Source organism: Neolamprologus brichardi, chromosome 7 (genome assembly GCF_056152115.1).
Source record: "Neolamprologus brichardi isolate AB-2024 chromosome 7, ASM5615211v1, whole genome shotgun sequence".
Taxonomy (NCBI): Eukaryota; Metazoa; Chordata; class Actinopteri; order Cichliformes; family Cichlidae; genus Neolamprologus; species Neolamprologus brichardi.
In genome coordinates, this window is record NC_142110.1 from 59,395,334 (window position 1) to 59,418,338 (window position 23,005).

A 23,005-nucleotide genomic window follows, 5' to 3' on the forward strand; every position below is an offset into this window, starting at 1 on the left:
CAGGCGAGTTACTGGTTGCACGAAGCAGCAGGGGAACTGTATCTAAACTGAGCAGCACCCAGAGCGTGGAGAACCAATCTGAGCAAAGAATGAATGACATCTGTGGGAGCGCAGCAAAATCAAATGGTTTTAGGCCTGAAGAGTAGAGGTGGTGAAAGCTGCACACTGAAACAGAGCAGTGCGGCCGGTGAATGAGAAAGAGGTTGTTTTTGCTTTTACAATAATTTTTAAAATGTTTATTTTGATGTGGCCAGTTTTAAAATGCAGACAGTGACTTTTGATAAAGTACATTTGTAACTTTTCCACAAAGCTCTTCTTTTACAATAAACAAATTGTTCAGATGATAGGTATTATACTGTTTTTTTGTACCATGTGTTAATAGGTTCTAAAATATATTTCACCTTCACTCTCTGTAATGCAATATTTTTTTTTGTAAAACTTTATAAAAGCTATAAATTTAATCCTAAATCTGACTTCTAATTTGGGAAAAATACCTTTTTCAAGACATGAATTCCTTGCCATTACTTTTGTTGCAGGATGGGGTCAAAATCTTCCCAGTGGTATTGAACATTTTCCTTGGTAGTGGGTCACTGATGGTATTCATTACAGCTCATTCAGACACAGTATAGGAGAGAAACTGTGTATAAATTAGTCTTTGCACATCATTGATACAAATAATTTCAAAGTTCACCAGTAAAGCAGCTCCTTAGAAAAAGGCTGGGTGAACCAAAAAGACCATTCAACAAAAAACAGATTTAATTAATCAGATCAACTTGGATGTGGAATTTTTTAATTAAATTTAACCCAGTGTAAAAAAAACACAAACAAATAAAATTCATCCAAAAGAACCAATAACAAAGACTTTCATTTAGAGAATAAGTGAAATGGTGAATTGGCTCTGTTTGGCTGCAACAACACACACAACTTCATGGTGCCAAAAATGTGTTGAACTAAAATCTTTCTAAAGCATAACAACTTTAAAATATACACATTTGAAACCGGAGCACCATAAGTAAACTAATTCAGAAAAGCCTGATATGGAACTTCTCCCTATGGTAACAATGATATGCAGCCCACAGTTAGGTGTCATTTTAAATGTTTTATGTCTAGGAAGAATTCATTCAGCCCATACTGCTGACGATATTTTAATATTGCAAGAGCTGAAATGCTGCTTATTTGACCTACAGTTTACTGCAGGCACGAAGTGTTTTCATTTTGGCTATCTAAAGGTCGAACAATGTTTTTGACTCAGGGGTGTGTGAATAGTCAGTTCAATGTTTTCATCCCTCCCATGGAGGACTACGTCGTCCATCCACCTCCGTCTCCACATGGTACAGCATGTCAGCCAGAGTGTGTTCGATCACAGCTCCCCAGCCCATGTCACTCATCTAAAAGTAATCAAACAATGACTCAGGAAGTTTCAAGATCATTTGGAGAAAGTTGGGAATCTTAAAAGGTATGAAGTTCTCACCGGCTGGTACTTAACATCCTTTGGAGGGTATTTGAAGTGGGGTCCAAAATTGACAGAAACCTGAAGAGAGGTAAGGGTATACTTAAAAAAAAAAAAAAAAACCCTTCCAACCTTAAAATCAAATAAATCATCAAATGTGCAGGTGTACTCACTGTGCAGCTCTTGTATAGTGAGATGGCAGGGAAGTAGATGCCCTCAAACAGGTTTTCAAAGGCAACACCTTGGTTCACTCCATTTTTGTAGAAAATCATCTGAAAAACAAGAGCTGGGCCAATAAGAGGTAGGTAGTGGAAAATGACAGTAGGTTTTCTCCACTGGAATTAATTTTGAAAAAATGTTCTAACCCTGCTGGGACTCATTGCCTTGAGGCTTTTCTCTGCTTTGTCCACATAGTCCTTCTCCTCAAAGTACAGGTAACTCTTAAACTTAATTAGTGCCTGAAAAGAGAAACTGGTTTTAGATGCAACTAGTCCAAGAAAGACATGAAAACATAATGAGGAAAAATAGAAAAAAAATCAAATAATATAAATATATATTATTTTATTTATTCCAGCCTAGTAATAATACTGTTAATTTGTGTAATTTCTACAACACAAATTCTGGCTCAGAGGAACACATCTATCATTCCAACAGTTGCTGTTCCTTTAAAAATACTGGCAGTGGTATCCAGAGGTATAAATCTGATTGGCATTTATATCTCTCTTGTATAAGTAACATAAAGAAGAGATGCAAGTAAGAAAATGGGAGTTGGACAAATGAAACACAGCCAAGCTCTCTCTTCTTGGGACCATTTTGATACAACTGCATGTGACAGAAATGCAATGCTCAACACAAGAAGAAATCAGAAGTGCAGCTGATGTAGCTGAGGTTACCTTGTCCTTGTATGTATCAGGCAGAGCCTTCGCTGTCTCTGTGTCTTCAGGCAGCTCTATGAAGAAGCCCAGTGTGTCTCCCTGACTGTAGCCTGAGGAATAATGTTTTCCTAGTGACTGGTGAAACCGCGTCCCTTTCTTACTGCGCCAAGAGTAGCTGAACTTGTCATAACCCAGAGGTGCCTGCAGGTTACCTAAGTTATAAATAAGATCCAACATGTTACATATTGTGGTATTAACATTTTGTCAAAGCAGCTGAATATCTAACTCTATATTAGGGCTGTCAGATTATGCCAAAAAATGATATCCACTATTACTCTGGTAAAGAGTGACAACACAATTTATTATTTAAATTGAAGGGAATATATATTAACTGAAACATGAGTAAGGACAAACAAACCTTAAAGCTGGAAGGAAAAAGAGGACCTGCTCTGATGTATATATCAATACATAATAATGGCAGATACTCATTAAACAAAATTTTGAGGTTTGTGAATTTCTTAGCCTCCCATCTAGTTAGGAGTCACAGAGGTGGCTGAAGGCTGTTCCCGCAGTCACTACATAAGACGCAGTATACACTAGGGCTGGGTCATATCATACAGTTCACGGTAATACTGGTATAATGTTGGGCAACGATAAGAAAATGAAATATCGTGATAGAATATGGGTAAAACCCGCATGTGCAGTGCCTTTGTTTTCATAGGCACATGGCAGAAAAAGCATGGCGGACGAAAGCGGATCGTTGAATGAAACAGATGAACCAGAATTGGTTTGTAAAAATGTTGCAACTTCAGTGGTGTGGAACTGGTTTAGCTTTTGTCCGTCAGATACACAGCAAAGCACTATTTTTGGTAGAGCATGCTAGTGGGCCGTCGTTATTACCGTGTTTTTTTGGAAAATACGGCACACTAAAAATCAATCCTTTGATTTTTCTGAAAATCGACAGTGCCCCTTATAATCCCGTGTGCCTTATGTATGAATTCTGGTTGTGTTTACTGACCTGGAAACGATTTTATGTGGTACACGGCGCTCAAAAATCTGTCAAATGTTTTAGTATGACTTTGCTAAGCTACGAACCCGCACCGCTTGATGGATTGTCGGAGCATTATGGCTATCGTAGGCAGGAGCCTCATGGAGTGATACGTACTGTGCTTCGACATAATATTACCGTATTGTGTGTATAACCTCTTTTTAAGTTTTGTGGATATTATACATGGTTATGCTGAGGATATGTTGCCCAATTTCCACTGGAAATGTCTTTTGGTTAAACTGTCAACAAGGAATTAGCATTTGCACTGTTAAATTTTTATATAACTTTAATGCACATAAAAAAAAAAAACAGCTGCTTGTTTAAGTGAAAATACATTGATGGGTTTTTTTTGCACTAATAAAGTTATGGACTTGTAAAGTATTTTGTCTAGTGTCAATTATATCGTCAGTTATATTGTTATCGCACATTTTCAAATGTATATCGTGATAAATATTTTTGGTCATATCGCCCTGCTCTAGTATACACTATGAACGGGTTGCCACTTCTCACATTGTAGATTTTAAATGGACTGGTTCTTATATAGTGATTTTCTACTGACCACTGTTAGTTTTTGTAACAAACAATTGTTTCTATAGTTTTAGTTTTTAAATCAGAATGAAGGCTATCACAATACACTTAAATGATATTGACCCACAATGATGACATTTCTGCCTCAATGCACAAAATATACATTTCTTTTTAGTTAATTTTTCAGATACACTATATAATTTCTCTAAATTAGTTTTTATTCTTATACAAGTTAACAAAAATATCTTTCCACACCCAAGTTTGTATTTTTAGTTTAGCTTTACTGAACTATGATAACCTTGTAAACTCTTATTAATCTGATCTACAGTCAATTGATGAGACTTTATAATTATATATTATTTTAATGACATTGTATATGTCTTTCTACTCTGTACACAAACTATATTGTAGATGTAAATGTAATCATATTTGTATGAGTACAAAGCACTACTGACCAAGTGGTTGAGACCAGCCAAGTCTGGCTGCGGTCTCTGGAGGCATGTCATCAACAGACACCTCAAAGTACCAGGCGCCTTTCCGGACGCCATGGGAAGCTCGGACCATTGAGTAACCCTTCTCCCCAGTCACTGTCAGCCGGTCATCAGAGATCTTCAACTGAGGCGCTGCAACATAAACATACTTATTCATACACAGCATAAAGTAAAGTGCCATGAAAAGTCTTGAGTCACCTATAATCTCACTCCATTTTGTGTTCAAGGAACCAGACTTTTTAGTAATTTGTTTTTTAAAAGTGGTGTTGAGCAACAGTTGTACTTTCTGAACATCAAGATATTAACTACTTTTGGATTCAGTTTCAGTCTTTGTACCAGAAAATTTTCAGAGGAAAATTTGTTAAGCAACTCACCTATGAATGATTCAAACATTCATTAGTTTCTAAGTTGAGGGATGATTCAGTGTTGAGCCTAAGCATAACAGAAAACTTAGCAAAGGACCAACTTTCAGTTATATCTTTAGGTACTTTTTGTCCCTAAAGACATTGTGATCCTTATACTTTTAGCACAAACATCACATTGTCTTTCCAATATGATGTTTGTGGTTTCCAATATGATGTTTGTGGTTTCAACAGTATGTTTAGTTGGAAGGGGTCAAATTTCACTGTAGGTAACAACTTTGCATCAGATGCCAGATAAACTACTCCCGAGGACTGTGAAAATGAATAACAAAGAAGCTGCCAAAGAGAGTTCAGGCTGTTTTAAAGAAAAAAGATATCCATACCAAATATCGACTTTCAAACTTCTTGAACTTCTTGACTACACTCTGCCTCATATAATGAATTTACATTTTCGTTGTCCATGTTTCAATAAACTGCCTGAAACAAAATACTTAACAAAATACAATGAACTCAAGGGTGGCTCAAGCCTTGTGCACAGTATTGTTCATACGAAGAAAACAGAACATCCTTGAAACCCATACCTCTGTCATGTAAGGCCAGCAGCACTCTCTCATACAGACAGGCTCTGTACAGATCACCAGGTATGGGTTTGCCTGCCCAACAGTCCAACTCGAGCTTCTCTGGGTCTGGAGCATGCGGGTCTGGTTCTGCTAGGACATAACGGTAGCCATCTTTATTAAATGGGTGCTCCAGTGGGTAACCATGAGGAGGCAGCCGCTGAGCAGAGAACAGAGGGTCGCTGCAAAGAGATAGAATGACCAGTTGTAATTTAATGGTAGCATGCACGTGTTAAAGTTGCATGAGGAACAAAACAGATTTGCATTAGAAAAATGCATAGAGATAACTATGACATCTATATACCGTAATTGTCGGGCTATAAGCTGCTACTTTTTGCACAAGCTTTGAACCCTGCGGCTTTTAGTCAGGTGCGGCTTTTCTATGGATTGTCCATGATTTTTGTGATATCATAAGACAATTTGTTTTGTTTGTTCCGCTGTTGTACAGCACTACGTTGCCTGGCGGAAGGGCATGTGATCAGATACACCGTATCGGGGTTCAAGAGTGGTATGTTGGTCACATGTCCATCCGCCAGGCAACATAGTGCCGTACAAGTAGCGCGAAAAACAAACTTCAAAGTAGCGCTACGCGTTCAGCGGGAGGCGTGGATGATGAGCGGCGATAAACTTGCAAAAAGCAAGTTATGCTCAACTCCACCGGTGGAATCTGACAGCGTGGAAAAGTGTGAAAACATCCATGATCACCAACGGATTTCGAAGGGCTGGACCCCTTCTGAGGGTGTTCGACTCTGACACTGACAACGAAGATTTGTTTGGTTTTGAAAGTGACAACGAAGGAAAGAAGCTGAGAGTGGATGATGAAGCCATCCTGAGCCTGTTCGTATCTGACACTGGAGAAGAGGACTTTGGTGGTTTTAGTGCGCAGGAAGAAGAGAAAGATGGTGGTGAATGACTTTTCTTCTTGTTAAAGCCGTGTCACTGCACCTGAGCCTAAAAGGTAGTCCGAATCTATTTTTCTGGTGTGCTGTGGGTTATTGTTATGTACTACATTTGTTACTCATTTATGAAGCACAGTACATGTTAGGTACTTGTAATTACCGGTACTTGTGCATATACCTAAAAAGTTATGCAAATATGTACCCATAACCTGTTTTTCAAAATATTAATAAAAGGGGTGTGTCTCCAAACAGCCATCTCTTTCCTGACAATTCCCTTTGTGCATATTCTCTTACATATGATAAGTCAACATTGAAACACCTGCGGCTTTTAGTCAGGTGCGGCTAATGTATGTCCAAAACAGGATTTTCCCCTGATTTTAGCTTGTGCGGCTAATATTCTGGTGCGCTTTGTAGTCCGGGAAATACGGTAACTATATATTTGTTATATATCCATAACCAAAATGCCCTACAAGCTATGTTTTTTTTAATAAATTCCCCAAAATCCAACAAGGACAGGGGGGTCCAGGCCCATCCAGCCCCTCCACCTCTGGCAGATCCTCCTGCCTGCAGAGTGGTCTCCTCAAAAGTAGTGGGCATCTTCAAAAAGATGATAAGACCTCCTGCCAGCTAATCTGAGAAGTTTATCATATTGAGAATCAACTAAATGAATGAAATGAAAAGGATTTATTGGTTTCCTCTAATTCTTGAATATTTGTTTTCTTTTTTCTTCTTTCTCTTTCATCTTTAAGCAATGATTTATTAAATCTCCAGTTTTTACTTGGCGGAATGACCTTCTTAATTACCGGTACTAGCATTAAAGACACAGGAGCATGATCGCTGACAGCTATTGGGTGTATCTAACTGTCTGAAACAGTGTCTCAACAGTGAGCTGCTGACTAGGTAATAATCCAGAAAAGAGTAAGAGTGATGAACATGTGAGAAGAAAGTATATTCCCTGCAGTCGGGGTGATGATATCGCCATTCATCACAAAGTCCGTAATCACTCATGTACTGTTTTCAGTGTTGCTTTTTATTATTATTTTTAAATGACTGTCACTTACACTTTGGAAAGCGGTTTCTTCCGGATGTCTACGTGGACCTGCAAAACTACCATTAAATTTTCTGGGACAGATTTTTTTGCTTATATTTTGCCTTAGAGGTACAGGCTTCTCTTACAACAACATCACTCAAAAGTATGTACTTATATTATGAAATGGAGGCAGGGCAACATGCAAATTGTATGGAGAGTGCACAAGGCTGTTGGTTCTGAATGATTCTGATTTACTATGATATGCATGTGGTGAGAACAAAATAGATGTATGATTAACTTCACCAAATATGTGCAGTTAATCATTTCAACAGTAATTTTGTGTGGAATCCAGTTTTTTGCACACGGTAAGAACATTTCCTCGGAAATTTTAATAAATGAGGCCCAGTGTCCGAATAGACTTACCTAAACCTTAAAACTTAAATAGACTCAGAAATCAAACTCCCTTGGTTGCCTTTAACTGCAAACATAAACTAAGCTGGTTGATTAATGCTCACCTATTGGGGGAAAAAAGAAGAAAAAAAGCCCATGTTGACTTTGTCCCAAAGTATTTCCCCTGGACATTATGCCTGTCACTTTGAGGAATTCTTCAACCAGAATGGAAATGCTAGAATTGCTAGTTTGCCAAATTACCTCACCAACTAAATGGATTTTAGCAATCACCAAATCATATAATGTAAGCAAAGATGCATATCTTATATTTGTTTTCAACAGTAATGGCCATCATGCAGGCATATAGCCAGATAGCTATAACTTAGCTATGCAATATGTATTTGACATTAGTTGATTCATCACATTTAAATAAACTTTGCTGATGTTATAGTGATAACTGAGTATATAATAAACACAAGCCTCCCAGTTGTTATACATGACACATAACAGACAGAACATACAACAGTGCAATATTATAATACAGGACAGTTAGTACCTCCTAGTTCTCTTAGCTGCTCCTGCAGCCGTCCCCTCTTGTTGCTGCTGTTGTTTACGTTTGGCACCTCTTCCTTTTCCTGGGCCAGGGGCCAAAGCACCTTCAAGAACATAAGATAGATTATTCAAATGAACCCACACAGGCACACAAACAGCCAGACAGCAGCAAAGGCAATATACACTTAGATGCCAATTTCTCACGCAGTCCTGCAAGAAATTTTCCTTATGTCAGCTTTTCTCCCCTCTCATCAATCTCAACCAATATTCATGAAAGGAGGATTTATTGCAGGGCCGGCGTCTTAAATTAGCTTTCCATTAGCTTAGCTCTACCTAGGTGTAGTGGACATATAAAGACTTACAGTACTGCAGGCACTAGTCTTCAGGTCTGATTACACCAACTGGTATTTACTGAACCTGACCTTAACTACTAGGTTGGTCTTTTCTTTCACTAGTTTGGTGCAGAAATCTGCAGAAATGACAGTGCCCTCCTGCAATCCTGAGTCGACTCTGGGCTGACATGTTGACTGACAGTGATGACAAGGAGTTGTGGAAGTTTAACCACAAATGGACCTTGCCACATTGGCACCACTGAATGAGGCATTGGAGATTATGAGGATTACTATGAGAACACCTCACAGCTCCTCATATCCAACTGGGAGGATGACGCATGAAATTTTCATTTCCCCTTGAGGTAAAGAGGACAGCGCACCAAACTCCCCCACAGCTAGGACGGATATGTAGAACGTCTGCAAATGTGCTACATTACAGGCTGAATATTACTTGGCTTGCTGGGGTAACAAAGAATACCAGCAAACCAGTTATCCCCAGTCTTACTGGAGCTGCTGGAAGAGGTATCAGTCTCACAGAAGGCATGTGTGGGAAAAGATCAAGGTGATTATAAACATTTGGTGAACATAGGGCAGCATTTGCCTTGTTCTGCAGGGTCTGAACAGTTTACTCACAACATACAAATTTGGGATGGTCACTCATGTATCTCTGAGATGCCTAACGCACCAGGGAAACTGGTTTACATCTGTTGACCTATAGGACATATAATTATACATCTCATCTATTCCCCTGACAGCAGGTATCTGAGGCGCCTGTCACAAGTACACTGTGCTGCCATTTGGCCAATCCCTTAGTTCCATTGTTTTTGTACACTGCACTGAAGCAGCAACAACAGTGTCCTGAGGCACTAGGCAAGTTTTTTAGCTACACTTTTAGATGACTTGCTCCTTCTCACATGTTCAGAGCAGAAGGCTGCGTCACTGCTGTCATGATGCATCTGACCTACCTGAGCATTTCTATAAACACAGAAAACGTTGTCAACAACATAACTTTTCTGGGTTATCCGTGAACTCAATTAAATTCTATTCCATTTATATATGACCAAATCATAACAACAACTGCCTCACTTTATATTGTAAGGTAAAGATCCTACAACAATAAAGAGAAAACCCCAAGAATCGAATGAACCCCTTTGAGCAAGCACTTGGTGTCAGTGAGAAGGAGAAACTTCTTTTTAAGAGGAAAAACCCTTCGGAGGAACCAGGCTCAGGCAGGGGCAGCCATCTTTGGCAACAGGTTTGGGGTAATGGGAAGTAGACAGTTTAAAAGACACTCAATTTCCTTTACTAAAGTGAAGGCATTCAGAGTGTGCCTCATTCTTTACCACCTGCACAAATGGGTACCTTCAGATTATGCATTTGTTACTGGGGCTTATAGCATCAGGTACCCTTGTAGTCTGATTCAGCTGGGTACAGAGGAGGGAGTTTTAAGTGCTGGGTGTCATATCTCAGACCTAGCCCAGTGCACAGCAAAAAAGAGTAATTGTAACAGTAGAATGCACAATAGCATTGACATCCAGCTTTTCTGACGCAAGCAGTCCCAGTGGGCACCGTGCAGTCTCAGAGAGCAGTCACTGTGGAATCAAGCTTGTCCAGCTGGGGCAGTTTACAGGAAGGGTAATCAGTAAATGTTCAAATGTTAGGGGGAACTGCGTTCACACTGGTTGCACAAGCTGAAAAGTGCAAGAGCCGATGGCCTTCCACAGGGTTTAACACCATTTTAAATGTTTAGGGATCCACCAGATCCCTTTAAAATTGTAAACAGAGAATGAGGATTGGTGTCACATTCCCTTTCCATGTCTGGTTTGAGTAGTTTTTTGTCATTCTTTTAAGACCTGATTGACAAGCACATTTAAAGTTTACTGGGCTGCTATTACTATTTGTCATGTAGGGTTTGGGGATAAAACAGCTGGCCAACCATCCTGCATGTCCTTTTTCAAAAAATATTTTCATTTTAAAGGGGCCCCCAGATGGCCTCTGGAGACTTAGCAGTGATTTGGGCCTCTGCAAGGGGAGAGCATTAATTTCCTAACATGATTGGTTCATATGTGCCTTTTATCTCTCCATGTCTCCTTTGGTTTCGTCTAAAGAATAATATGTGTCCTGTTTGCATTTCGAATGCTTTTTTTGTGCAGGAAAAAGAGTTTTCGGCAAAGTTCTTCAACTTTTCATTTACTGGGTTGGCTTATCAGTGTTTATATGAGTCAGGGGCTGCAGGTGCCAGTTGGTCTGCAAGCTCATTTTACTTGTTGTTTAGCAGCCCTGTTTAAGGGGCATCTGTGCCACAACACGCTGGTCCTCCCTCCTCATTTTTGTCCAGACTGTGCAATAGAGCAAGCTATATAAGGGTGAGTGGTTTAGCCCAACAGTTGTTGTGATCATCAGCAGATCAGGACTGGTATAATGCTTCTGAAGAATACCCAGCAATGTGCATCTCCAAGTGAAACATCTAACATGTGCTGCTTTGAGAACCGGGGCTACACAAGAAGTTACAGTAAGTTATGACTGACTTAGCTCAAGTGCTGTTGGTGTAACTGAACCCAAAGGCCAGAGTACAGATAAAGCAGCAGTGAATTTGTGGACAGACAGCCATTGAAAACAAGTTGCAATAAATATGTGTAAATGACTTTAAAGACAAATGTTTGCTGCTCAATATTACTATCTGATAAACAACTATTGTTTTTTTTTTTTATAATAATATTGCCAAAACCACCACTAAGCATACACACACAAATGGAGAAAGCAGCTTATTCAGCATCTGGAGTACACAGGAAGGACAGCAGACACAAAAAGGCAGGAATTAGTCCATGAGATATGTGGCATTTTCCAAATACTATGAGCCTCTAATGCCTCTTTGATGTGACCTTGCCACATCGGTCTGGCAAAATGTAAATTAAATGTAACAAGACCTACTCATTTGATTCAACTCCATCCAGCTTCCGCTTATCCTTTTCAGGGTCGCGGGGGGCGCTGGAGCCTATCCCAGCTGTCATAGGGCGAGAGGCGGGGTACACCCTGGACAGGTCGCCAGTCTGTCGCAGGGCCAACACACAGGGACAGACAACCATTCGCACTCACTTTCATTCACACATTCACACCTAGTGACAATTTGGATTATCCAATTAACCTATCCCCATAAGCTGCATGTCTTTGGACGGTGGGAGGAAGCCGGAGTACCCGGAGGGAACCCACGCAAACACGGGGAGAACATGCAAACTCCACACAGAAAGACCCCGGCCTGATGTTGGAATTGAACTCAGGACCTTCTTGCTGTGCGGCAACAGTGCTAACCACCGTGCCACCGTGCTTGATTCAACTCATTCCTCCAAACACAAATAGAAAGTCAAAATTAAGTGCTCTAAGGTAAACAAGAACTAACCAAACATGCCCACTTACCAATAAGTTTAGTGATCCAAGTGATGGCTTCTCAGTAGCTGCACATAACTCAGTTCTTAATTTTCTAACTTTTAAGTCAAATTTTTGTCTCCAATTCTAACGTGTTACTCAGTTGTTCAATATACATCTGGACATCTTTTACTTTACCTGACTTTACTTTTAACTAAATTATAGGTCTTTTCCACTAGTACCTAATCGCATATCTGCAGTTTTGGTCATTTTCCATTACAATTGAATACCACCAAATGTACATGGGGTCATTATAGCAACATAGTCAAAGGTCCCGTGACTCATTTGCATGCAACACAAACCCCACAACAAAGGAGGACGCTGAGTCCACGGTATACCTGCTGCTCAGTGTTTGGCTTTTTGTCAGATTCTGGGACCACAGTGTTCTTATTTTATTGCCCCCTCATTGCCGGGTTTCAAAATTGGTGTTGATTTTCACAAAGGAGAGACACTCATCATTGGCACGTAGTATGCTGACGTCAGATTTTTGCCTCAGATTGCTTGGAACCCCAGCAGAGGTGGTACTAAAGAAAATACCTGGTACCATTTATTAAACCCTACAAACCGAGTCGAGCCATGTCAAGCCAACCCAAGTAGGTACTAATGGAAAAAGGCTATTTGTGAACTACAGGTTTAACCACTGAATGTAGGTGTGAGCTGAAGTAATAAATGCATATTATAAACATCCCATTGCAAGTACAGCTTAATGCCAACAACAACTAATTTTTAAAATTCATCGCGATGTTAAAATATTTGATCATCACAAACTACAAAGATTAAAGATTCTAATCTAGACATTATTTTCACAATTTCCATTTCATTTATTGAACACAATTGTTCAGTAAATAAAATGCAAGAAAGTTATTAATTTTTCACACTACTGTAGGATTTTTTGTATAGCTTGTTTCTAGAAATTTCTAAAACCTGTCATTTTGGGGGTTTTTTCCTTTGCTGTCGAGCTTATCTTTTTAAAGTAATTTTATGGCTCCAGACCTGTGACACAAAACTTGAGATGGAGGCAATTGAAAAGGATGAGGCTAATAAGCATTGGGTAAAAGCCAATAGCAAATCAAAAATGAAAATCTGTTCTTGCAGCCATTGCACTTTGGAAGGGCAGAGTGCCATTACAGTCGGGAGATTTTGAAGGATTTCAGAGCTCATTAGCAGCAAGCCAGAGACAAGGAAGATTCACAAATGAGGGTAAAAGCTTTTTAGAAGGTGGGTGGGAGACCAAACAGATGCAGAGAGCAAACAGGGAGGTTACAACTGGATGTGGATGAAGTTGCCCTCAAGATGCTTTTTGGGGATCAGTTTGGGTTGGTTTGTGCTACACAGGAAAGTCTGATTGGAACATTTGGGCCAACTTCTATCCAGAGAAGTTATGACACACACACACAAACCCCACACTAATTACTCCAGATGCCAACACACCACATATTCACCTGAGAAAGAAGATCCACCTGGAACATAATGCACAGAATCACTATGGGAATCACATATTACACCATTTGATTGAGTTTGGGGAGTTTACAGCTCATTATTCATGTAAGGCTGATTTCACACCCAACCCATTTGGTTCAGTTTAGTCACACTCTTACGCCTTGATTATACTCTGTTGTGGACATGAACATGGAAAGGTAGAGACACAATGGCCAAGTAGTCATTCCTGTTACACTCAGATTGATGTTCACTTCTCTGTGGACAAGTCAGGTAGCAAAAGGGGGGAGAAGACAAACAAAAAACAATAGGCAGGCACATCAAGGTCTTCCCTGCCCTCACACTCACCATCTGATGGCAAAATATATATCACTTGGACCCTAGCAAACCCTGGAGGACATGGAAATTGTAATCAAGGGTTTACTATGATAGATGCCAGCAGTTTGTGAAAGCTGTCAAACTCTGGTACAAATGAAACCTAACCAACTCTGCCTGAAAAGGAGGGCCTTGGCATGTATCCAAGAAAATTTTATCCAGTTCTATGGTGAAAAAAAGCCCAATCAAAATACATTTTTTTATGTTAGAGTGACTGCAGCAGAGAAAGTTTTAATCAACACAAGCTTGCTCTAACACACTGTACATCACTCTCCTTCACTGAGACCTCAGTGCTTGTATGACCAATGAAAATCTGAGGGAGAGAGAGAGCACAGGAAAGCAAGAAGTCATTTCAAAAGCTAGGCTTTTTTTGTCACTGCTGTGACCAAGAGGATGACAGTCAATCAAGATAAGGTGGTTAACTTGCTCAAAAAAAATCTCTAGCCCCAAACCTGAAAACATTACGCCTAACCAATAAATGAATCCACAAACAGTGGAATAACTGAGCAAAAGCTTTAATTTTTTAGCAAAAGAAAAGTTGCTATTACATGCTTCTGCACATTTTGCCCAGTTAGTATAACAGTGACCTCTTAACAATTTAATGAATATATCTTCTCTTTCAGCTGCTCCCTTGAGAGGTTGCCATAGCAAATCACCTGCCTCCATCTCACCCCATCCCTAACATCCTCCTCTGACACTTCAATGTTCAGCATGAGCTCCTTCACAACATTAATGGACCACCTGTGTGATCATATCTTTTCCTTCTGATTCGCGAGAGAACTGAGCTGCAAAAGCATGAATTCTCTGCAGAGTTCGCAAAAAGACATTCTCACATGTGTGATAGCATCTTTGTGTGTTTGGCTGCAGAGTTCTACACCTGCAGCCTGTTTAATTTACACGTGAAGAATTTATTTGTGCAAATAACAATGAATACTTGTGCCCTTGAAATGAAATTATTTACTCCTGATTATGTTCTTTTCTCTTGAGTGTGACTTATATATGGATATAAATATACATCCAACCCTGTTGGGCATACGCACTAAAAACACTGAACCTCTTCAGCTGTAATGATCCACTTGGAAAAGGAAATCTGTTGGGCATTTCTCATGGCCTTCAGACAATAATTCTGATTGCTACAGAGTTATAAACATTATATGCTGGCTGAGCCAGATTATAATGCCTGCAATAAGTTTCTTGTTAATGATGATAAACATGTCAAATTCGATAAAGTGCACCATCATCTGCTGTGACATCTCCAAAATGTTATCTTTACATGTGCAACTGTGAGAGTTGTTGCTGCATGCAGGATGACAGCTGTTAAATCTGTCCAAAATGTCTGTTTAATGTCAAGTGAACAAAAAACGAATCAAACTGTGGGTGTGAAACCACCTGCAAATATTTTTCCCTCTTTTTCTTTAACACACAATGTTATATAACAGAACTGTAATCTGTGCTTATCATTATTACAGTTTGGAATATTGTTTTGCACCCTTACCATTGAGTCCACCAGCCATGGGAGTACCAGTAGTCTGTTTCTGTGTGTCATATGAGGGTCCAATGTTTCCCAGGTCCTACACAAGAAATACATATTTTACACACTGTATTTTTTTTTAAATGCAACAAAATGCCCCTCCAGTGTGCAACAAATAACAGAATAAAATACCTGGTCCAAAAGGCCAAATTTAGGGTACTCCTCTTCAGGGTCTTTACTGCCTGGATCAGGGTGTTCCTTCACCAGGAAAACATCGCGCTCTTTGCACTGGAAAATAAAAGTTCTACTCAATACTAATACTACAACATTTCAATAATCATTACATATTTATTTATATAAGGATACCTGGTCATGATATAGCAGTGCAGCAGGGTGGATAGTTATAAGAATGGTTAAACAACATTTCTATAAATACCTCAGAGTACACATAGATAATAAACTGGACTGGGTTAAAAACACGTCACTGCACTCTACACTATTTTCTAAAGCAGCTGAGGTCTTTCAACATCTGTTGGACAATGCTCAGGACTTTTTCGAGTCTGTTGTGACCAGTGCCATCCTCTATGACGTTGCATGCTGGGGCAGCAGGTTGAGGGTCGCAGATGCCAACAGACTCAATAAGGTCATCCACAATGCCATTAATGTTGTGGGGACGGAGCTGGACTTCCTTAGGTTGGTGCCAGAGAGGCTGGCCAGTCACAGGAGCATGTTCAGTAAGACAGTGAGATTATCAAAATGCACCACTGAATGACACAGAAAATCATTCCTTCCATGTGGCTCTCTCTTTGTACAACTCCTCCATCTAATCTGCAACAGTTACACCCTTTTGCACATGCTCTACAGTAAAATAACAAATGACAAAGTTTAACAGGTTAAAGGTAAATGTCAATCATATATATTTCACCTCTGTAATATTCTTGATATTTAAATTGAGCTATTTGTATATTTAAGTGATATTTCTTACATTTGTAAACTTTGTAATATATTATACTATTTAATTAATTTAGTCTGTTACTGTTATTGTCTTGGAGCAACTGTAACCCACATCACTCCCTTACGGATTATTAAAGTATTCTGATTCTGGGTTTTTTCCTAACTGTGCTGTCTTCACATGGACATGGTTTGTCTTTTGTTTTGTTTTTTAATAAAAAAAGAGAATTTAAAGCAGTGACTGTACCATCGTCTTCACTATATTGTTTGGCCAGGTGAGCTTCCCGGGTCTCTGTCGAGTTGTCATGCACTCCCAGTACTTGTCAATAAATGGGATGATATCCTGTAACAAAAAAAAATAAAAAAGAAAATTGAAAATTAATTAATCCTAGAATTTAGGAGGGCTTCAACAAGTTAAAAAAAGGTAAACAATAATTCTTTCACATAAATGTCCATAAGCTTGAATTCTTCCCCCTGCTCCCTTTTAATAGGTTGTCACCACAGCAGATCATCTGCCTCCCTTGAATAAGTTTAAGTCACTTAATTTATTTGTAAAGGATTTTACATTCAGCTCCCCTTCTGATGCAACTGGCCCCATTTTTCCCAGCTTAAAACTGGTACAAAAGGTACACTACCGTCTGACCTCCCATGGCTCGCCTGAGATGACCATCCACCAGTGTGTGTTTATACATGTTTGTGCTCATTTCCCATTATGATTTAGGAAATTAACTGGACTGGGATTTGTATACCACAAACCTCATTCACCCATTCACACCCACTTTAATACAGTTCTATAGTCCATCCTTTAACCCTTAGGAATATTGAAGGAGCTGGAGATGGCTCTTGTAGGTGGTAGATGACCTGCTCTACTGCCTGACCCACAGTTTTCATATACTCAGTGCGCGTCAAGAAACAAACTCGACAACAGTAATTTAAGTAAAGATTAGCATTACTCAGAATTTAAAACTGTTCCATGAACATCTACTATGTCTGGAATAGGAAGGCAACAGTTTAATACACCTACTTACAAGACTAATGGCTATCCTATAAGTGTAATATCATTGGAAAAGCCAAAAACAGTTACACGTACCTTGTCTTTAGAGAACATGGTCTTTGGATGCTCGTCTTGTGTTCTGGATCTCCATGTCAGGTTAGCAAGAGCTGTGAGACACATCTCTTTCAGGTCTGAGAAACAAAAAGCGCTTTGTCAGTCATTCAAAACACAGAGTAAGTTACGATCTTAAAGCTTCAGAAAGGTTATTAGCTGGTTAAAGCACATGGCACACATACTTGCTTGTTTCCTGAGAAAATATGTGTTACCACTGTGATGGCACACGTTGCAGTGAAACACATAATTGGTCATAAAGGGAAGACAGGTCCTGTAGAGGAGGAGAAAGACTGGAGCATGAAAGCTGTCAGGACCATTACATAGCTGCTGATATTGTACTGACCAGCTACCAAAATATAGCTTTACTCTGTGCCGATGCCAAATGTGTCAGCAGTGAACCACTTCATGCACAAAGCACATTGCAGCTCCACCTCTCCCAGCTGCCTGCCACTCTCCTCATCTCCTGATCCAGTGAGAGCGTCAGCAGCCTCTGAGCCTTCACCAGCTGCCTCCTGAAATAATCAAACTAAGATAATTAAATGCAAGAATTTACAAAACAAAGCCTTAGCAGTTATATAACTCAGTACCATTACCTCTTTGCCATTAGATGATTCAGTCTCCATGGTCGGTAGCACTCCAAATGCAGTTTCCCTGAACATCAATGGACAAATCAGATGATCCAACAATTATTATACATGCAAAAGCAGCCATAAGAGAAGTGCAATAATTTTATTAACTTTATAATAGAAATGTTTATTTTTTTAAAGAAAAACCAAGGTTTACCCATCCATGAAGGGATCTTATTTCAGCTAGTACATGCTCACTTGTTTTCCCTTTGTTAGTTTTTCTTTTAATCAAAAGCATACTGCTAAAGAAAATTGCTATTTTCCACATAAAGTCAAAAGATAGAAGTCTTCAGTCGTGATTTCCAGATTTTTCGTGTTTGTCAGCAGACCACGCAGTGTAGGGTCTGTTGGTGTAAAGCTGCTTTCTCTTTCAAACTGGCTTTATGTGTCCGTCTGCGTACGCTTTTCGGTAGGTCAGGAATTTAAGCAGAATTTATGGCCGCATTGAGCTCTGCTGTCAGATGGAGGCGGTGTGCAATGTCTTACAACCGGTCTATGAGACACTCTCGCATGTGTTGTTGTTGGTCCGTTAGCTAGCGACGGAGAAAAGCAAAGTTAAACCTGAATAGAAATCGAATGCATAAAACAATTTAAAAAAGTGTCACTGCAACCACACTCTGTGCTACTCGTACTATAATTTTTGATATTTGGGTTTTGGCACGGTTTAATGGTCCCCGGTAAACTCTTGTATTGCTCCCTGCTCTATTCCGGTGTTGTACACGCTTGTACTACAGTGGAAATCATGGACCTGCAGATGCAGATGCTGGCAAACGTGTACGCGGATGGACACATTTGCGGGACCATAAATCTAGCTTAAACTCTAACATTAGCGTTTAAGCTGTAAGTTTAAGAAAAGCTAACGCTAGTTAGCAAGTTTAGCCAGTTTGCTAACATTGTTTCTGATAAAACAGAACGTTAATGCTAATTAATGCGGGTTATATGTACACATATAATCCGCAATATAACCTAAAAATTCTATACAATCTACACAAACAATAAAAATGTTGCTTCAGGCGCACATACCCTTCTCCGGACTCAGGTTCGGCTGCAGTAGCAATGCCCGCCTCTACCTCGGACGCCATGTTTCGAATCAATAACAACAAAAAACATCGCGAGAAGATGACAGCTTCCGGTTAGTGAATCAGCGCCACAGGAATTCAAATTTGTGAAGTTGTACTCAACTTGCATACACAAAATTACCAAAAAACAAACAAACAAAGGCAAACTATTCTCAATCAAAAGCACAAATTACATCCAGCTGTACATTTAAAGGGCAGCATAAACAATCATGTTAGGTTAAAGTTGTTTTTTTGCTTTTGTTTGTTTTTTTGTTCTCTATTCATTAGAAACAGTCGAATTGTGATTATTCTCTCTATTTATTTATTTTTACATTCACTATAACAGTACAACCATTTGAATCAACTTCAAGTCTCAGCCTAATAAAATCATTAATTGGAAAAATTTCATTTAAAATTTTAAAATGTAAATTGTAAAATCCATGTTAGGAGTTGAAATATTTTAGTTTTCTAATTGTGGGTATCTGATCCAATTCAACAAGTTTAAAAATAGTCTTTACGTCTTTAATGAAATTTACTACAAGTCAAAGGTTTGGACACACCTCATTGTTTTTCTTTACTTTCATGGGTTGTACATTGCAGATTCTCACTGAAGGCATCAAAACTATGAATGAATGCATATGGAATTATATAGTAAAAAAAAAAGTTTGAAATAACTCAAAACATGTTTTATATTTTAGATTCTTCAAAATAGATTGCTTGATTACTGCCCACTCCTGGCATTCTCTCAATGAGCTTCATGAGGTAGATACTTGAAGGAGTTCCCAGAGATGCTCAGCCCTTGTTGGCCCTTTTGCCTTTACTCTGTGGTCCATCTCATCCCAAACCATCTTGATTGGGTTTAGATCAGTTGATTGTGGAGGCCAGGCCATCTGGCACAGCATTACTCTTCTTCTTGGTCAAACTGGTTCAACTAAACGCAAACCGGATGGGATGGCATGTCAATGCAGGATGCTGTGGTAGCTATGCTGGTTCAGTGTGCCTTCACAATGTCACCAGCAAAGCATCCACACACACCTCATCCCACCTCTTCCTCTGTGATTCACGATGGGAACCATGCATGTAGAAACCATCCATTTACATTTTCTCAGTCGGACAAATACATGGTGGGTGGAACCAAAGATTTTGGACTCATCAGACCAAAGCACAGATTTCCACTGGTCTAATGTCCATTCCTTGTGTTTATTGGCCCAAACTAAGTCTCTTCTGCTTGTTTCTTTTCTTTAGTAGAGGTTTCTTAGTAGGTATTTGACCATAAAGGCCTGATTTGCACAGTCTCCTCTGAACAGCTGATGTAGAGATGTGTCTGCTACTGGAACTCGTGTGGCATTTATCTGGGCTCTAATTTGAGGTGCTGTTAACTTGCAATTTCTCAGGCTGGTGACTTGGATGAATTTATCCTCAGAAGCAAAGGTGACTCTTGGTCTTCCTTTCCTGGGGTGGAAGAAGTTTGTTCAGCACTTGATGTTTTTTGCAAGTGCATTTCGGGACACATTTGAAGTTTTAGCAATTTTCTGAACTGACTGACCTTACTTAGCACTTAGTTCCTCCTACACCGAGTGGCGCATCAGGCAGCTAATGATCTCCATCGATGTCGGTCAGCAGCAACTGCTTCAGCTTTGTCCCAGGCAATGTCGATGGTTCTCAGATCATCCATAAATGTTCTACACCATGTGATCTTTGGTCGGCCTTGCTTTCGCATGCCAGTGCGTGGGACCCATGTAATGGCAATCTTGGCCGGGCGATAAGGGGGTAGAGGTAAAATATGGCCCGCAAAGCAGAAGCGCCTTTCTGCAACAACATTGACTAAAGGGCGGGTGCCTGCTCTTCGTAAGACCTCCTTGTTCGTTATTCCATCCCAGTAGGAAATTCTCGGGATTCACCGCAGGCTGCGTTGTTGGAGCACGTTCAGACGTTGAGGAACTGCTTTTGTTGAACGCCAGGTTTCATAGTGTATAGTGCAGTCGGAATGACGATAGAGTTCAATAGTCTGATCTTGACCCTAACTCTGACGTCAACATCTCTGTCAGAGATCCCGTCAGTTGAGATGATGCTGCCAAGATATGTGAAATTCTCCACCTCTTCAGCACGGTGTCGGTTGATCATGACAGGAATGCGGGCATGTGCGTAGCCAACTTAGAGTACCTTGGTCTTCTTGGTGCTAATTCTTAATCCGACTTTTGTTGTCTCCCTCTGCAGGGCCGCGGTCAACTCTTGGATGTCTTCCTGAGTCGAGTCCAGCAGGGCGATGTCATCCGTGAAGTCCAAGTCAGTGAGAATACACGCTTCGTGCCAGGGGACACCAATGCCAGCTTAGTCAAGTGATCATCGCATGATGAAGTCAATTACCAACAGGCAGAGGAAAGGGGATAGCATGCATCCCTGTCGGACACCAGTATTGATCTAGAAGAAATCCGTGCAGCCGTCATCTGTCTGGATGCAGCAGCGGGAGTTGGAGTAGAGACCACGAAAGGCATCTACAAACTGCTGAGGGACTCCATGGTGATGTCGGATAGCCCATAGAGTCAGCCGGTGGACGCTGTCAAAAGCCTTCTCGAAGTCAGTGAAATTAATAGAAATCTTCCTTTGGTATTCCAATGTTTGTTCAACGATCATGTAAAAACCCCAACTGCTATGGAATTAGCAAATGAATCTCATTATCAACTGACTGACCTACAGTTCTTAAAGTAATGATGGACAACACAACACAATTGATAGTCCCAACCCCATTAAGAAGGCAAGAAATTCCACAAATGAACCCTGACAAGGTACATCTGTGAAGTGAAAACCATTTCAGGCGACTACATCATGAAGTTCATTGAGAGAAGGACAACGGGTTGCAGTGCTGTCAACAAAGCAAAGGGTGGCTACTTTGAGGAATCTAAAATATAAGACATATTTATTGTGTTATTTATAAATTTTTCTTTGTTACATAATTACAGACGTTAGCGTATATATCTACAATGTAGAGACTAGTAAAAATAAAGAAATCGAGAAGGTGTGTCCAAACTTTTGACTGGTAGTGTATGTAGATTGTGTTCTCCAAAGATGTTTGGGCTGTATTACATTTTATGAATGATTGATGATGTGTTACCACATGCAAACACATTTTTAGAAATTCAATATTCAGCATAATCCAAGAATTTACAAAAAGTTGATAATAGCAAATGATAGAATAGAATAGAATAGAATAGAATAGAATAGAACAGAATAGAATAATCCTTTAATTGTCCCACAAGGGGAAATTTGGTTGTGACAGCAGCAGAAGAAAAGCAGATATACAAACAGAACAGAAACACAAACAATTTTTACAGAAAAAAATATTTACATCATGGACAATAGTTACAAAAACAGAGTACTGTACAGTTATTAAGATTAATTATTGATCCTCTACCTAATCACATGAGCCAAGGTGGGAAAACGGGTGTGGGTCACAATCAGCTAAGGTTGCGGGTGAACCAATTGTGAAACCTAGCCCCACCCTTTCATGTGATTTACTGAGGTCAAATGGCCCAGGATGTGAGTGGGCGATAAGGCATCTGGGAAGGGATCTTAAAACTGGATTATAGATGGCAGATAGTTGTCGTAAGCCACGGTCTCTGTTCAAAGATGGTCATTCATAGTGGACGTAGATGTTCAGGTTTCTTTCACTTTTTTCGATGACATCAGTGTTATGAGCATACTCTATCCAGGAAGATTGAGAATCCAAAGAGATTGGTTGGTAGATGCGACACATGTGAGTGCAGCCTCCAGCAAGTTGTAGAAACATCTGCTGGAGGCAGATTTCCACATGATCTGTGGAAACAAAATGCACCTGAGGAAATTTGAAAACCTGTGAATATTTATGTACATGTCATATTTTGTATTTTATTTTTAACAGACAAATATTTCAAGAAAACTGTCCAAATATGTGGTCTGGACTATTTTCTCTATTCATGTCTTTATCTCCTCAACTTTTTTTCCC

The 23,005-nt window shown here is 39.7% G+C and overlaps 1 protein-coding gene across 2 annotated transcripts; it reads right to left on the reverse strand.

Annotated features, from left to right (window-relative positions):
• Positions 1 to 773: 773 nt before the first annotated feature.
• ash2l (ash2 like, histone lysine methyltransferase complex subunit) lies at positions 774 to 19,050 on the reverse strand. 2 transcript variants are annotated; one of them, XM_006797326.3, is made up of 17 exons: positions 18,989 to 19,050; positions 17,933 to 17,990; positions 17,706 to 17,851; positions 17,522 to 17,610; positions 17,322 to 17,416; positions 16,479 to 16,574; positions 15,473 to 15,568; positions 15,305 to 15,380; positions 13,440 to 13,457; positions 8,247 to 8,346; positions 5,336 to 5,553; positions 4,357 to 4,524; positions 2,344 to 2,537; positions 1,816 to 1,908; positions 1,624 to 1,722; positions 1,472 to 1,531; positions 774 to 1,388 (listed from the first exon to the last, which is right to left on the reverse strand). In XM_006797326.3, exons 1-17 carry the CDS (start codon positions 19,045 to 19,047, stop codon positions 1,281 to 1,283), a joined length of 1,773 nt encoding a protein of 590 aa, XP_006797389.1. In that variant the 5' UTR covers positions 19,048 to 19,050; the 3' UTR covers positions 774 to 1,280. The 2 variants fall into 2 exon arrangements, with proteins under 2 accessions (XP_006797389.1, XP_006797390.1); XM_006797327.3 differs by lacking the exon at positions 13,440 to 13,457.
• Positions 19,051 to 23,005: the final 3,955 nt, after the last annotated feature.

What these genes read in the sequence shown, in the direction of transcription:
- ash2l (XM_006797326.3), bottom strand. Translation starts at nt 19,047, where the DNA reads ATGGCGTCCGAGGTAGAGGCGGGCATTGCTACTGCAGCCGAACCTGAG. An exon ending in AATCATCTAATGGCAAAGAG is followed by an intron (nt 17,852 to 17,932) that starts GTAATGGTACTG and finishes TGATTATTTCAG; the next exon opens with GAGGCAGCTGGTGAAGGCTC. An exon ending in ACAATATAGTGAAGACGATG is followed by an intron (nt 15,569 to 16,478) that starts GTACAGTCACTG and finishes TTTATTTTCCAG; the next exon opens with TGCAAAGAGCGCGATGTTTT.